The sequence below is a fragment of the Caloenas nicobarica genome, chromosome 1 (assembly GCF_036013445.1).
Source record: "Caloenas nicobarica isolate bCalNic1 chromosome 1, bCalNic1.hap1, whole genome shotgun sequence".
NCBI lineage: Eukaryota > Metazoa > Chordata > Aves > Columbiformes > Columbidae > Caloenas > Caloenas nicobarica.
In genome coordinates, this window is record NC_088245.1 from 44,305,294 (window position 1) to 44,322,565 (window position 17,272).

The 17,272-nt window shown below is 40.8% G+C and overlaps 1 protein-coding gene across 3 annotated transcripts in view; it reads right to left on the minus strand.

Moving 5' to 3' along the window:
* Positions 1–2,050: 2,050 nt before the first annotated feature.
* Positions 2,051–17,272, minus strand: part of NR1H4 (nuclear receptor subfamily 1 group H member 4) — a 35,253-nt gene continuing 20,031 nt past the window's right edge. For all 3 annotated transcript variants that reach the window (XM_065654144.1, XM_065654136.1, XM_065654150.1), the window contains 6 exons: positions 15,915–16,048; positions 15,296–15,394; positions 14,082–14,181; positions 12,041–12,187; positions 2,831–2,944; positions 2,051–2,289 (listed from right to left, as the gene is read on the minus strand). In XM_065654144.1, the coding sequence (XP_065510216.1) occupies positions 2,051–2,289; positions 2,831–2,944; positions 12,041–12,187; positions 14,082–14,181; positions 15,296–15,394; positions 15,915–16,048 (833 nt within the window). The remainder of the gene's footprint in view (positions 2,290–2,830; positions 2,945–12,040; positions 12,188–14,081; positions 14,182–15,295; positions 15,395–15,914; positions 16,049–17,272) is intronic.

Sequence of the window (17,272 nt, forward strand, 5' to 3'; positions counted from 1 at the left end):
ACCGCCACCCGCCGGCCACGCCCCGGTGCGGAGGGAGCTGCGCGCCGCCGCGCCGCCACCCTCCCCACCCCTCCCGTTGCCGCCGCGCCGCCACCCTCCCCACCCCTCCCGTTGCCGCCGCTCCGCAACCCCCCGCCGCGCCACTCACCGGCAGCTGCCGCCGCCGCGCCGCGCCCGCCCCGCGCCGGCCGCTCCGTTCGAAAGGGCCAATCAGCGCCCGCGGGGCGGGGCCGTGTCCGCAGCACCTGGGCCGAGCCCGCGGCCCCGCGCTCAGCCCTGGGGCGGCTCCAGCCACCCGCTGCCGCCCCGCCCGGCGCCCCGCTGCGCCCGGTTTACCAGGGGGCAGCCCCGGGGGTTCCGGCAGTCCCCGGGGACGCGGCCTTGGGGGCGGTGCAGGGCGCTGGCAGCTGGGCCCCCGCCAGGCCTCCCCGCAGGCCGGGTCAGGGCTGGGTGTCGGACCCGCTGCTCGCTCGGGCGCTGCGGCAGGTGGTGCTCCCGCCCACGGGCCGCTTGGGCTGTCATGAGAGCGGCGGCCTCAGCGCCCCCAGCTCCGCGGTTCTGCTTCCCGGGCCAGCGGTGGCGGGTTTGGCCCCCGGCGGTGGGAGCCGGGGCCCGGCTGCACGGCGGGCGGGGAGGTGCCGGCCCGAGGAGGCGCTTGCACCCGCAGGGGCCTTTTTCACAGAATCACAGAATGGCTGGGGTTGGAAGGGCCCTCTGGAGATCATCTCGTCCAGGGGTGTCAAACTCATTTTCGCCGGGGGCCACATCAGCCTCGCGGTTGCTTCCAAAGGGCCGAATGTAACTTTAGGACGGTATAAATGTAACTACTCCTATATACAGTCCTAAAATAGTCCTGATCTAGTCCAACCCACCTGCTAAAGTGGGTTCACCTAGACCAGATAGCACAAGAATGTGTCCAGGTGGGTTTTGAATGCCTCCAGAGGAGACTCCACAGCCTCTCTGGGCAGCCTGTTCCAGGGCTCTGGCACCCTCAGAGTAAAGAAGTTTCTCCTCATATTCAGATGGAACCTCCTATGCTTCAATCTGTGCCCATTGCCCCTCATCCTGTTGTTGGGTACCACTGAAAAGGGTCTGGTCCCATTCTCTTTGAGACATTTGCAGCCTGGCAAAGAGCCCTTTCTGCACCCAGCATCTTCCTCGCTGCCAGCAGTGCTGGGCTGCGGTTTGCAGGACAGCACGGTCAGCACATCGGTGTCCCGGGTGTCCGGCTTCACGTTGCTCGGAGCAGACCCGGGCACAAGGAAACCACCCACCCTGCCTGCAGCCCCCGGTAGCATCAGGGCGCCCGCGCCACCTCGCCACAGCGTTCGAACACACCTGTTGCTGGGATGTTTGTTGCTGATGGTATTTTTCAGAGCTGCTAAGTCCCAGCTATCAAAAGTTTTAAAGTAAAACAACCTGTGATGCACTTCCACAAAGCGTAGATACTGTATAATTTTTACTTTGAAATAATAATGCAAATGAAGTTACATGTTTATATAATGAAAAGTTTTGTGTGTGTGTGGCATCTCTCCATTACATCATTCTTCATCTTCTAAAGAGATAAGAGCTTGTATGTCTTACGTGAACACATTTCACAGCTGAACAGCAAATGACTATAGCACTGATCATTTCAGCTGCTTTATTACCATAAATATCTGGAATACATTATTTAACAGAGGCCAAGCACGAAAACACTGCAATGAAAAAAATATGAATGGAAACCTGCATTTCCCCATTTGTCAAGAGAAACTGTAACTGCAATCAGCTTAATTGCAGCAGGAATTAACAGGGTTCCTCTGAGGAGCTGGTGGACTCTTTCTGATCAGCAAATATAAATACAGAGACAATTATACTCACATGTGAAAATCTGCTAGCTATACAATATTGTGTATATAGTGAATAAAATTACTTTTATGAATCCATGGCATGTTTCTATAAAAATGCAGTAAAGAACATTTAATATACTGTGGGGTATTTTTCTATGAAAATAAATGCTATGCGGTCCTTTAAAAAGACATTTTTCCTGAAATAAAGTAAAAAGTATCCATCACTGCACATCCCAGATCTCACAGAGAAGAGGTGTGAATTTGTGATCATTCACTCTCCATGACATCAGCATCTCTGCGTGATGATGGTTAAATGTCCGTAATTCTGTAAGACGGCCCAGAAGACAAGCAAAGTGTTGAGGGTTATCTGGATGGTGAAGTTTGCAAAATTTTTGTAGAATATCCAGCAGGGGTTCTTGAAGCCTCTCCACAGACTCTCTGTCCTTTATGTATTGTCGATCTGGTTATGGTTTTAAAAGAAAAGAAGTAATTAGCAAATTCTTCTGAAAGGTCAGTTTCCAACACTTGCCCTCATAGTCGAGCGAGAAACTTGCTACTGTCCTTCTGCTCTTGCCAGCTGGTGTTTGTTCATAAAGGCTGAAGACCCTCATTGCCATTCTCTATTCTAAGTTATAGGGTTTCCCAATTTCCCTCTAAAAAATGTGACATTCCACGATGGTCTGTGGTGATATGCATGTAAGCACATCTGGGATTTTCTGAAGGAAGAAGCCTGTTACGTTAAGCAGTGAAGAGATACCAGTAATTTTTTAAAAAACGGGGTATTTAAGCACTTTTTTCCTTGTATGCACAACCAAATGGTGGAGCAGGACATTTAGAGTTTGGATTTGTGTGCTTGTTTTCTGGTTTAACAGCTGAATATCCTGAATAAGCGTGTATGCTCACTCACTCTATGTAGAATGTAAGTTTTTGCAAGTCTCAGGTCACGCTCCTCATGCTTTCTTTCCAAACCCACTAATATTTAATTCTGGATTAGCAGTTACCTGGAGACAGGATAACTATGGCTGTGAGCAGTGCATATTCTTCCTGTGTCATCTTCAGCTCTCCAATGCTTTTATAAAAATTAAACATGGGAGTTATGAATTCATCCGAGATACCTGGGAGAGAAAAAAAGTTATAATATTTTTTAAATTATCGAAATAATCTGGTTTATTGTCACACAGCAATTATTTAGTATTTGAAGCCTTGACTGTCTTGGTGGGAGAAATTTACTACACAGATCAGGCCTGATGCAAGACAATTAGTTACAAAAGTGCAAGCACATCCCTCTTTTGTTTTCCAGATCACAGTAGAAACAGGCAAGTGCTGGTAATTTCTTTTCACGTAGTTTCGGAGTTTTTCTTTCAAGCAATTCCTTTTCATCTACAGGTTTGTCCAGCTAGCTCTTCAGGACAAGTTTCATACATGGTTTTCTCACTGCCTGCTGATATTCTAACTGTCTTCTGATTCCAGTACACACAGTTTGCGTAACAGTCCTCATGTTCCCTATCTTTACATTAGTTATATGGAAACATCTGAGGATGTATGGTTTAATTCTAGCTCAACTCTACAGCTAACTGCCTTGGGCAGTTGCTTCAGTTGTCTCCATAAAGAGTCTTAATTGCTCCTTTTATGTAGCCAGAAACTTTAGCTAGATCTAGGATTACCTGTAGTCCAAGATCTACTTGCTTGCAACTTCTACTACCTTAAAGCACAGACTAGTGTACTATAAAGTACAGAGCCACAAATAATTAAAATCCAACCCGGTTTAAGGATGGGGTCATGCAATTCTCTCGCCTTTGGGATTACCAAACTGGGGCATGCCGACTGGGCTTCCTCTTACTGACTTTGTCATCAGGTCACAATGTTCTTACTTAGCCTTAAATTACAGATGTACTTCATTCTGCTTTTTGGTGTAAAAGAGAAGTAGGTCCTGTGACATCAAATTCATTTTTTTTAAACTGGTGAGTCACTCAGAGCAGCCACTTAACTGTTGACAATGGCTGCTTGCAACTCTGAAGCTGTGGCACCAACGAGATACAAAGATCTAAACCAGTGGTTTTGTAGCAAGAAGCCTTTTGGTGTTCTTTGGCTGAAAGGATGGAAACCTCCTCCGTTCCCACAGAGGAGGATCATAAGATTTCTTGTCATTCTATACATAATTTTGAGCTGTTCTGGGAGAATACTTAATAACTTGTGTGGAAACCATGGGAAAGAAGTCTGAAGTCCAGGACCGTTAAGGTTTGGAGTGCCTCCAACAGGGGAAATTCAAAATGAAACTCAGCAGGTGGAACTCAAAGAAAGGTGACGTGAAGTCACTTGACTAACTATGAACAAGTGGGAACTTATTCATTGGAATAATTATGTGTCCCAACAGAGTGAAAGTATGGTCTTGCAGGATGTGGTTTGTTTTGTGGCTGGATGGTGTGTTTAAACATGTGACATGAACAACCTGTGTTCACTTCAGATAACAAGCCACAAATCTTGGTTTTCTAACAAGTCCAACACTGTTGAGAAGAGTCCAAGTCAGTTAAGCAGATATATGTGATGTGTGTCAGCTCATCCTGTGGAAGTTAGTAACACAACTGGAGCTTTATACTGAGCAAAGAATTGCCATCACATCTAACGTTCTGTGAGGTTTATGTCATTAGTCATCAGTGTTAACTATTTAAAATTTGGAACACTTCTTATTGCTAACTTTTGGGGAACTGCCTGGTTCTCTCTTGGGTAATTTTAAATGCCAAAGTTCCTTGCAATATCGCATATGTAAGGAGCACACACATGTGACACACCCGAGTCTTAAAGTTCACGTGAATCTAGAGACAGGAAAAATAAGTCTAGCTGAGCCCTAGAGCAGAGCAAACGAATTCCTTTTGTGAAAGGATAGCTCAGCAATGACATGAAAAAAGTCCAAGACAAACTGGATATTTTTAGACATCTCTCTGCAAGGTATTGTGCCTCTGGGCATGATCATCTTGGCAGCAGTCAGGAACTGGGAGGAAGTGGGCTGTGACTAAGTCTCCCATCATTTGTTTCTCATACTCACAATTTGATTTTTTTTTTCTCTTTTTTTGGGGGGGGGTCAGGTTAGTTTTCAGCTGGATGAATTCATTGATTTGCTGACCACAAAGCTCCTCAAGTCCTGGTGTCAATATAGCAAAAGTGAGATGAAAATGATGCTGATGAACAGGGTGTGGAGTAACTAATTCAGGTTCTCACTGCTCAAGGTACTGATAAGCATGCAGTAAAACAATCTTTGCCCCAGAAGGCTTATAATCTCACATTAAGAAACTAAAGCATGGATGGGTGAATAAAACAGAAAATAAAACAGAAGAGGTGACAGGGAGTAAAAAGGGATGTTTCAACAACACAACTGTTATCCTGCTTTTACTAAAGAGAATGGAACTTTGAAATCTTTAAACAGATATGTGTCACAAGACAGTTATGAATTAAACCATGCAAAATGAGCAATTTGGAGACTAGGATCATTTTTTCTTGGTTACTCCTTTTGCCCTCATCCCATCTGTGCTGGAGTTTCCCTGTTATTTCATCATCCTGTATGCACATTACAGAACCACTGTTCCACCACAAGAGGGGGCTGTTTTCTAATGTGATTGAAAATGCTTCGGTTTGGATTTAATAAGCTCCACCAGAAAGCAGAAAAGCAGGAAACAGATGTTTATAGTTCTCGCTTTTTTTTTTTTCTTATCTACTGTACAAGAAGTTGTCACTTCAATTCAAGTTATCAGAAAAATAATTAAAGGCGATTTGATGCTTGTAACTGGAAAGGCTAGAGGAGGACTTTTCAGATGACTTTATGACTTTTATGACGACTTTATGACTTTTATGACTTTATGACTTTTCGGATGTCATTTTTACAAATCATACTCCAGAAGTGAAAAAACCCCAAATCAATAAAGTTATATTTCTGTCTTCATTGAGAACAGAAAAGTTAGCTCCATCTAACCCTCTTTATTTAGATCATACAAGAGCACTGCCCAGTACCATGTCAGGTAGGAAGAGCTTCCTGGGCCATGTTAATGGTGCATCCTTCTTAACATTTTTTTTTTCAAAAAGGTTTCCCAAACTTAGTTTCATGCAGCATTATGGCAATAAGAAGATGCCCCTCCTTCGTGTTGCACTGTGCATCATTCTGAATGACATGGATTTCTGCCTAACCACCAGCCCAATTCTATCATCTGTGGGAGATACTGCAATTAATTTGATTGATTTCACTGTGTTAATGGATGACTGGCTGTGAACCCCATGGCAGTCAATGGGAAGTACTAGCTTTACTGAATACAGACTTGTGGCATTAGACTGGAGCAGATTTAAACCCATGAGCATTATTCATTCAGCAGTCCTTACTTCTTGCACAATTTAATTTCTATCCATAGCTTGACACACAGCATGGTTTTAGACCTGGCCTTTTTTATAGTTTTGATCCTATGATTTCTCTCTGAAAGTAAAATGACTGATATTTTCATAAGGTTTGCAGTGTCAGGCCATAATTAATTATCTGGTTAACATAATCCTGGAATAGATGTTTTTACTGTGATATCAAGTCAGTATTGCCAGGTTTTTGAAACCAGTATTCTCTCTTCTATTTTGGCTGTTGATTAAAACTGCACAGATTAGTCTATTGCAAGAAGAAAGCTTGAGAGTAAGTACTAATTAACAGTAAATAGGACTGTGTGATTAATATGGATAAAGAGATCTTTTTTTCTTGATAAACATGGAGGTGCCAGTGAATATTAAACCAAGGGTATATTAGTAGCTGTTTTATGAAAATTAAATCTATCAATTACTCACAAAATTACGTATTCTCTTTCACCGTCTTTCATCTACTGGAACTGTTTTATATGCTGCATATGAGCTCTGCCTTCTAACCTGTTCAAACGCATCAGTGACCTTTTAAACACTGACCAAATTCACCATGTTGATGCTGAGAGCTGAGAAGGGGGAAATCTAGCCAGTAGAGAAGATACACCAGAGCATGTTCGTGTGACCTCTGCTCTGCCATCACCTTGTAGAGGGTAAATGGCCAGCTTAAATGAGAGGTTAGCACGTGCCAAGGAGAACTCGCAACCAGGATAGAAAACAAAAAGATCTTCTCAGAAGTCTTCGATGGGGCCACTGTGAAGCCATCATTTTCAGCAAAGAAACCTTAGTTAAAAACAAACTAACAAACAAACCAAACCTGCAAGGAGGATGCAAACGACATTGCCATGTACTATCCTTTGGCAGTGGCCTGAGTGCCAGCAGTCAGGAGGGAAGCGTGGTCTGGCACACATCAGCAGCATCTGCGCTGCCTTGGGCTCGGCCACGTAGGCTGAGCCTATTTAAATAAGTTTTTGGCCTGGGGAAGCACACCTGCGCAGAAGAAAAGAGATTGGGTCCTCTGACATCTGGTCTTGTTTTCATGGGTATAAATTAACTCTGTAGATATGTTTTAAACACTTTTATCAGTTTTATTTGTAATTCAGGAACATGGCACTGGCTAAGTCAGTGTGGTAGGTTGTGCAGTACCAACAGAAAAGCACTTTCCTACACTGTCATTTAAAGTGGTCCTAATTTTCAAATATTTTGGGCAGTGTGCTAGTTTTGGGTCGAGTCACAGGACGGTAAATGACTCCTTCTGTGTGGATGCATATGACCATTTGGAGCGTTAGACCCGTATGATTTGCAGGTACCTTTAGAAAGAAGGGGCTAGATACTGGCCAGGTTGCTTTCTCTTAGATTATTTGGACTCAGCAGTGAAGATCATTTCATTTTGTTTCTCTTCACAAACCCCAGCACAATGAGGTTTTGAAGGAATACAGTTACTCAGTACTAATAATCAAATAATAGAAGCCAAAGGCAGCATGATTAAGTATCCATTGTTCCAGTGCCAAATTTTGGCCTTGGTTGCAGAAGTCTCTTGTCCAAATCAATGGAGGCTTTATATCCACATTCAAGGGCAAAAGGTGGCTTCTTGCCAATACTTTGAAATTGTGGCTAATTCTTTTTTCCCTTGTATCTTACTGTACTTCAGCACCTGTAACCCATCCAGGCAGACAGCAGTATATTTCACAATGTCAGGTGTCCTGCTGCAAACCGAAAATTTGGGTCCAGATTCTTCCATTTCTGTCCATATCAGACAGCATCGTATGCCCTGATACTGAAATTAGTAGGACTGCTCTGTAGAATAAAATGATGAAATAAAAATCTGAGGCTTTTCATGACCACTGAAAGCTGGTGTCCTTAGGAAAATGAGCTATAAATGCTCATTGAAAAAACGTTCAGTATTTCAACTCTGTTTTTAAAAATATTGTACTGCTAGATAATGGAGAAAGTTTGCTTTCAAAAAACCAGAAAGAAAATAAATAGTAAATTACTAGGATGTCAGCCTTTCACAGAATGCATCAATCACTCACAACCGGTGTATGCGTTGTGAAGCATCAAATAAGATGAGTAAGTTGCACGAGCTCTTATTACCATTAAATAAAATGTCTACATTTCTCATTAAGTCTCAATATTAGACTGAGAAGGAGAGGATTTCAGTCTCAGGAGCAGTTAATGAAAGAATTTCCATAACACCTTATAGAGAAAGACCATAAGGGCACAAACAAAGGCAGTCACCGAGATGCACCAGGACTCGAGCAATATGTTCAAGCTAAGAAATAAAAATACACCTCATCAGCATGAGAATAAAAGCAAAGGCTGCTAATGCTCAAAGGTCATCACCACCAGATCTCTGGCTTTTTTATCAGGAAAAAAACCCCATTCTGTACAATCAGACTAGGGAAGGCATAAATATTAATAGGTGAGAGCAGCTTCCAAGCAGACATGGTGGCAGGTGACAGAAGTCTGGACAGCTTGTGACTTTTAGGCAGAATCCCCACCCCTGATTTTAGGAATACAGACATTAAGGCTTCACAATAGGATTTATGTGACATTCAGACAATTGTCTGCACCTAAAAATATGTGGACAGAAGTTCTGACTAACAGCAATAATTTATGGCTGATGGCCTGACAGTGTTTAGGACCTTTCTGGGAGCCATGAATAATCCTGATGCTTCTTCTCCATTTGTTACCCATAAATTTAATTTCTAAACTCTCAACTCAGCAGAGTGTTTTTTCTGTGTTTAGTCTTGTTTTTCAGCGAGGTGTATGCCAAAAAAAAAGTCCCTATCTCCAAATTTATGTGTAATTCTCTTGGGTCTTCTCCTTTATTTGCCTTGAGTTTAATCTCTTCTATCCATTTTCTCTCTTGGACTGGTCTATGACATGATAATGGCCAGCTGCTGTTTCTAGTAGTATGTATCCTTACTGGTTAAGATTGGAAGAGGATGCTTAAGTTTCTAACCTAATATCACGTTTAGTACAGGCTATTATTCCACCCAGAGCCCTGGTACTGAGCCCTGTGACATGCAGGGGTGTGAACTGCATGTTTAATATTTTTGAAACCTGTATGTGTAAGCAATGATAACAGAAGAATTTGGATGCCTTTATTTCATTTTGTTTAAACTCAGGATTTATGATTTAAACCACAAAAATAAAGATGTTTCAGTAGCAGCTATTTTCCAACAATTATTCAATTTGCCTAAATGTGTAATTCTGGAATTTATCATAAACTAAAACAAAACATGCAGCAAAATTGCACCAATGTGAGCTTTTAAAGTCAAACAAAAAAACTCTGGTAACTTCTGTGATGACAAGCAAAGATTCCTATGAAAATTCAGTGAACACTGAGAAATACACTGGGCAAGCATGCAAAAGTCAAACCTACCTAGTAAAAATCCTTTCTCTTATAAACCAATTTGTTTGCATTTTTGGTGCAAAGGAAGTGATACAACTAACTGACAGGCAGTTACCAATACTGAAAACATAGGCAGAGGGGCATTTAAAAAATTTAAGCCTTTTCATGCAAGGGACATTGCCAGGTTGACAGATACAGTCTAGCATGCAGCAATGTCAGTCCAAAATGAGAGACTCTGGACCTTCTGAGTGACTTCTAGGTCTGTGCAGCAGCACTAACAGTTAAATAGCACCAGCAGCGGCAATTAAGTTAACACTGCTACAAATGCAAAGATTTACAAGCTGCTTTTGTTGTTTACTGTCACAGCCTCATTAAGTGCAGCCAAGGAAAATGTGTTTAAATAGACTTGAATTTGCAGAGAGTCGAGAAATAAAAGAAATGGAAAAGGATATTTTGTCCTGTATTCTGGCTGTTAATGAAGGGAAATAATGCAGACAGCAGCAAGTAACCTGGATAATACATTATTCTCCTGTAATACAGGGAGAGAGCAATTCTTCCAGCAGTATTTCTTCTTGCATCCCCGACTTGATCCTGGCTTGAGGAAAAATCTTTTTGAGAGCCTTTTCCAAGCACAGTAATATATATATGTGCGTGCATGATTATCGTGATTCATTTCTTGCAAACTATTTAGCCCAGGTTTTGTTCTGATCCAGAACTCCTTTTTCATTTACCTTGGTCTTTTTTTTTTTTTCCCAGTAAAAACAATTGCAGAAAACTTTATTTGGAATAAATAATACCACATTTGAAATCATTACTTGTCTTGAAACTTTCTTCTACACAAAATATCATTTTTTCAATCTATTTCATGACAGGTAAATCATATTACTGCAGGATACGATGTCATATTCCAGCTAGTCACGTAATGATTTGAAATGCTCTCTTTAGGTCTAGTACTAGCTTGCAAAAAATGATATTGCATCTCATCTGGACTCCAGAGTTGCAGAGAATTTAAGTATTTTAAAATTATGAGTAAGGAAAAAATAATTGGTATGACATAATAGCTTATGTAATATTCTGGATCAAAGTATTTCCTGCTTCTGCTTTTTATTAACAGTTGACACTGTACAGATTAGAGGAGCAGAAGCTTTCAGTAATCATGTATTCATGTGGATTCATTTCTCTAAGACCTATTTTAATTAAAAAATTAGGTTATATTCTAGTAGAAAAATCTCTTAATGAAGGTATTTGGATCCATGACAACTCATTACAGTTGCTAGGAAATATTTCTGGCCTTCTTGGCATACTTCTCTGCCCGCAGAACCTGGACCAGAGGCCATCCATATCACTCTTAAAGTCACCATTTCCAGTCCATCAAACAGTAGCCTCTTATAATAAATCAAAATGAGAAACAAACAAACCCTACAAAATCTAAACCTAGAATTGAGTGTACTAAGCTGAACTAAATACACACCTTCAGAGAGTTATTCTCATGTTTCCTATCTTCTTTTTAGGGTTTGAGGTATGTAAGTATGTGTCTAATTATGCTTATGTCAATAGTACCTTCGTATTACTGATTTAAAGAGTTTCAGAACTGAGTTCAAGCCACTTTCTATGACTAGTATTGAGGTTAAATATTATCATATCTCTTCTCCTTCTGACCATTAAAAATGAAGGCCAGAAGTCAGAGTCAAAGCATTCTCTCTGACTGTAGACAGACATTTTGATTCGGAGTTTTTGTTACATTTGTATTTTGAATGATAGGTAGCTGAGGGGTGGATAAAGTTTGCCAGTCAGTACAGAAAAGAGCAAAACATTCAATATTGCATCACTGGGGCACAAGTAATACATAACAAGCAAAACACAACTTTTCATGCTGTAAGGAACAAACAATATCCAATCTTTGATAATTTTCTTAATTATTAAGATTCGTGTCTAGAGCCAGTAGAATTTGTCATAGCCACTGAGCCTTTGATGGACCTTAAGAAGCAGAAAACATACTGAGAACATGCCATGTTTATAATTCTATGCACCTTGTGCAGTGTGATTCAGTTTTACCAAATTGACCCTAACATTATGTGTTTCCCTACAGTCATCTCCAGTAACATCCTAAAATCTTTTCTTGTTTGTTTCTTTCTCATAGTAATTGCATTTGAAAGCATAAATGTCGATATTTTATATGAATAATTTGATGTGGTGGTACTTCATTGTTCTTGAACGCTTATAACTTGAGACTTGCACTGGGTTTGTTTGATACTGTGTCATCATAATACTTGCAATGTATTTATAAAGAAACCTTTACCTTATGACCTTTAGACTTAAGGCTGAGTTACGTTTGTTCTAGTTAATATAAGAACATTCAGATAAACCTGTTTCAATGCTAATAAACAATTTTACTAGCTTTTCAAGGGCAAAATACTGACACAGAAGTGTAATGGTATGGTTTGGTTTTTTCCTCCTTAAACAAGACACTTACCACTATTGCGAATTCTTTCTTCTAAAAGAACAGTATGTCCCGTAGGAAGTTTTCTACTGAAGATCTCAGCTGAACGGAGGAACATGGCTTCTACTGCTGAGCCCTTCAGCAAAGCAATCTGGTCTTCATGATCAAGGGTTTGGAAGCCTGGGAGGATGTTAGAGATAAATAAGGCAGCAACAGAAAAGTCCCCTCTACTTCCTCTCCTGAAGTTTTGGCACATGAGCTGCTATGTATCTGATTAACCTTGATGCTGGTGTTAGCAGGGGTGACAAGTGCTGTGGAAATTGAAACCCAGATTCCAGAAAATAACTGAAGTTTATGAGAACTAGACTTCACAGAATCACAGAATCACAGAATGTTAGGGATTGGAAGGGACCTCAAAAGATCATCTAGTCCAATCCCCCTGCCAGAGCAGGAACACCCAGATGAGGTTACACAGGAAGGCGTCCAGGCGGGTTTTGAATGTCTCCAGAGAAGGAGAATCCACAACCTCCCTGGGCAGCCTGGTCCAGGCTCCATCACCCTGACTGAGAAGATGTTTCATCTCAAGTTTAAGTGGAACCTCTTGTGTTCCAGCTTGAACCCATTGCCCCTTGTCCTATCACTGGTTGTCACTGAGAAGAGCCTGGCTCCATCCTTGTGACACTCGCCCTTTACATATTTATTAACATTAATGAGGTCGCCCCTCAGTCTCCTCTTCTCCGAGCTAAAGAGACCCAGCTCCCTCAGCCTTTCCTCATAAGCATTCATGGTACTTTAAGAGGAACATGATAAGCAAAATTCAGTGGTGTAGCACAACCAATAGTGGAGATTTTGTCTAGCCTGGTGGCATTGCCTAACATCATCTGCTATGTTTCAGCCAGGGCTCTCTATCTGACTCTCCCTCTGCCATGCTGCTTTTGGCCCTTTCTGTGCTCTGATGGCAAAAATCAGCATTTGAAGCACCTAATTTAGGATATTTCATGTTGCCTTTGGACTAAGGTACTAGTTTACATCCAGGCTTCCTCCTGTGTTTTAAATATGTGTTTCTCTTTTTGGAGGGGAAGGACTCTAAAACTCACTGAAGAAATCAGAAGGAATTTAGTAACGTGCGAATACAGAGCTGCTCCTCTAAAGAAGGACGAGGAGCTGAAGATCATGGGAAACTCTTCTTGTACTTGCCAATACAGGTACCCACCTTATACCCACCCCCTGATTCTGTGAGGAAGCACAGAAAAAGATAAAGAATGAAACAAAACAGTGATAAATCCTGCCATATGTACCCTAAGTCAACAATGAAGACAGCAGATTATTCAATTACAAAGCTCCTTCCTTCTTCATTCCCTGTGAGCCATTATCCCAGTTAGCATAAAAAATTACGTTTACAACTGCAGTGCTAGGCTTTGAAGCGAGCCTGTAACACACAGAGGAACATTCAATATGATGGGAATGTCAGGAAAATAATGTTTTCATACAGCTAAACGTTACAGTTCACCTTCCTTAATTACCAGGAACCTGTACCATGCCCAGTATTCACTCTTGAGGTAACATCAACTAATGATAAACTCAGGTTTTCAGTGCTTGTCCATAACACACCCTGCAAGGACCATAAATATTGGTGCCAGAAACTAGAGAAGTTTCTTTGTTAGGACTCACAATTCAGTGGATGCCATGACCTAGAGGTTTTGCTGAGAAAAGCAGCAAAACCAGTGAAGCAGAGTCTGGCAAGAGTTAGTGGTAATTTAGAGGCAGACTATTTGGCCTTGCAGTGATATATGAAAATAAACTCTCTCTAGAGACACAATCCTTTCTCTGACTGTTTTGTTTGTCAATAGGTGAAGGCTGCCACATCTCAGAATGGCACAGTTTGAATTATTCAACATATTATTCCTCAGAGCACAAGCTCCTTTTCTTTAGACATTGTCTGAAGAATGCACGTGTGTCAGAGGAGGAGGCATTTTTATATAGTCTTCAAAATATACACAACAATCTCCAAATGGGAACTGAAAGGCATGTGAGCTTGGCAAAACCAAAATTTTCCCCAACACACTGGATATACCTGGTAGTTTTTTAGTGAATTCCACAAGAACCTGCACGTGACTGGTGGCCATTTCTGTTAAAATCAGAAAATTTCCTTCAGCACTGAATTCCTCGTGTAACTGTTAAAAATCAAACCAAACAAAATCTGTTAATATTCATTGTCACTTCACATTTAAGAGCATGAAATACAAGAATTATTAGACTGGTTAAGGCAAGAAGTACATCTAACCCTGTAATTTGTCTCCAATGGTTGTCAAAACCAGGTATTTTGGGAGGCAATGTAAGAAGTAAATGAAGTAGATGGTGTCTTTTCCTGTCTCACTTGCACTGCCATGTCTTGCGAGCGATGATTTAGACATTTCCTGAGCTAGCAGTTCTATGCATACAGTAATATTTTTTAAAAAACCTTGCTATCCATGAATTTGTCCATTTCTTTTTTTTAATATATTTTTGGGTTTCACCTCCTCAACCTCCCATAGAAATACATTCCACAAGTTAGTTACGGATTATTCAACGCTGCCTCTGCAAGTGTCTTCCTTACAGTTTTCAAAGTTGACAACTTAGGAAATAGTTTTCTACACTGTTTTGTCTGTTGGTTTTGTTGTTGTTGTTGTTTATTTTTGGGGGGGTTTATTTTAAGATTGAACTTGACAGTTTTGTAAAAAAAAGAAATCTCTCTTTTAAACACTTTTTTCCTCTCCTCCCTGTTTCCCAACCTTTTTCCATCCTACCATGAAAACTTAGAAGAGAAAACTTAAAGAGAAAAAGCAATTTCTAAAAGGTAGAGAAGAAAAGGGAAGAAGAGGGGATGAAACAAAAATCCAAACTTGGAAAATTTTGGGAATTTGGGTTAAAAAAATGAAATATTTTCAAGCTTCCAGGCTGGTATTTTTATAGAAACAAAGACTGGCTGCAGGTCAAACTCAAATCACTGCCTATACTGACAATGCAAAAAAACAAGCTCCAATCATAAAAGTTAGATTTGAGCATGGAAGTACGTTTCCAGAGTTGAAAGCTTTTCCTTAGCATTTAAGTTTGATAAATAAAGATGCGATCTAACTGCTGACTGAATGGGAGAGATTCTACCCCTTTGCAGCATGTTTTAACTGTGAGCTTTTACCCGTAGTTTTCTCTGTTTACTACACCTACTTTTGCTAAATGCAAATATTTTCTGCTGTGTAATCCCCAGCTTCATTATCTGCATCTCAAAAATGAATTCTTCAATGTACTTACTAGTTTTTTTGACACCTCCTGTGGTATTTGTTGTTTACTGTATGAATCCATGATGTAATCAAGAAGGTTCTGCTGTTCTGGGGTAAATTCTACTTTCTCCTATACTGGCAAAAAAAAAGCCCATCATGAAATATAGTCGTAGAAATGACCTAGCATCCCTTGCTTTAGGCAAAAGCTACACATCTATTTCTCACACTTGGAGACCAAGCAGACAAGAGGTTCACTTGTCACTGAGATTGCTATAAAAGGGTACAGAAGAGAGGTGTATAATGCTTCTAAACTGCATGGGTTTGTGTGGTTTGTTATTTTAAATAAGGAAATGTTTAGCAAATAACTAGGTATGCTCAAACTTTAATGTCACACCTCACCATATGTGATACATACCTGACGTATGACAGAAAAAGTACTTTATGGATTTTATGGATGCTTCACTGTGTTTTGGCTAAAAATATCAGAACTACTTCTATACTCAACGTATTTCCTTGACTTAGTGTGAGATGGAGCTTTATTTAATACAGACAGCTCCAGGGAGTTCGCAAGTGCTCTGTATTCACTGTACTAGCCACATTTAGTTCAAACATCACCACTACTCTACGAACTATTACAAGAATTTTCTTACCCTGTATATTTTAGTTGTAGATGTCACTTGTTTCATGTCATGGCCTTCATTATCTTCGTTGAGTGTCTGATCTGGGGGCTGTTTCACATTTTTCCGTAGCCTTTTTGACTTGCATTGTATTTCTGTTAACAGACCTAGAACACATAATGCAACAGATAGCAATTGGATTTATATATGCCTCAGGCACTGAATGGGTACATAAACCTGCCCATGAACACCCTTTACACTAACAAACCTGCTTACCTGTGTAAATCATTTCCTGAACATATCATTATCTTTGGATGTGAATCTAATGAGACATACTAAGTGTACACTAATGAGTAGTCTAGCCCAGCAGAAGCCCATCTGCAGAGCAAAATGGTTCTGGTGACCCAGCATCCACAAGTGTACATGTCAGGGGTCGTGCTTTGGACCAGCTCTAATCTGGTCTTAAAAACAGAAAACCCATTAGGGATGGGAGTGCGCTAGAATGTGTCTTTGGTTCACTTTCATCCAAAAGAAAATCCCTTCATGTGCTCCAACACCCAAACCCAAGCAGAGTAAATGGGGTCAACTGGAAGACCGTCGTCAAAAGTTCCTCATCTGATCCAAAGCAGTAATCGAGCTGCAGCTGCACTTATGCAAAAGACACTGGATGTTTTCAGTAATCTTTAAGCAATATTGTGGCTGTAGTGCAGAACCTTCCCGCTGAAAGCCCTCTCAGAAGAGAGGACTCCAGGGCTTTAAGCATCACAGCATCACTGTACAGACAGACCAACAGCTGAAACTGTAGGCTCAAAAGTAACTCAGGCTGGCAAATGTACCTGTAAAATGTATTTATTTAAAATGTCACCCAGTTGGTCTTGCTATTTTGCATTTCATTGTATTAGAGGATTGACTAAAGCCCTGGTTTTAGTGTAGAGTTTCACTTGCCTTAATGAAAGGATTTTTGCATTTGTGGGTTTTTGTGGTTCCAGACTGCATTTCAGCACCTTGAACCAGGGAGCATCCTTGTGTGGCTGTCATAAAAACTAGCAATTTGCTTGTGCTAACAAAAGAAAGGGAAAATAGGTACCCTACACAACCTGTGGAAGACAGCCAGAAAGCACAAATGAAAAAGTAAATAGCTAAGTATTAATCTAAAAATAAGCCTATCAGCACAGGACTTTCTCCCCCCGCTTTCTTTCTTTTTTCTGAGCTTCTTTCAAGTATCCTTCCCATTCTTCACTTTTGAAAATGCAGAGCAGGAAAAGAGGTTCATTCAGTCATTGTATGATGGTGGAGGAAGATACCATGAAAACAGTGAATTTCGTTGTGAATGTTTTTAATTTCCTGTTTGAGCACTATATAAAATAACCTACCTGAACCACTGAGAGAAG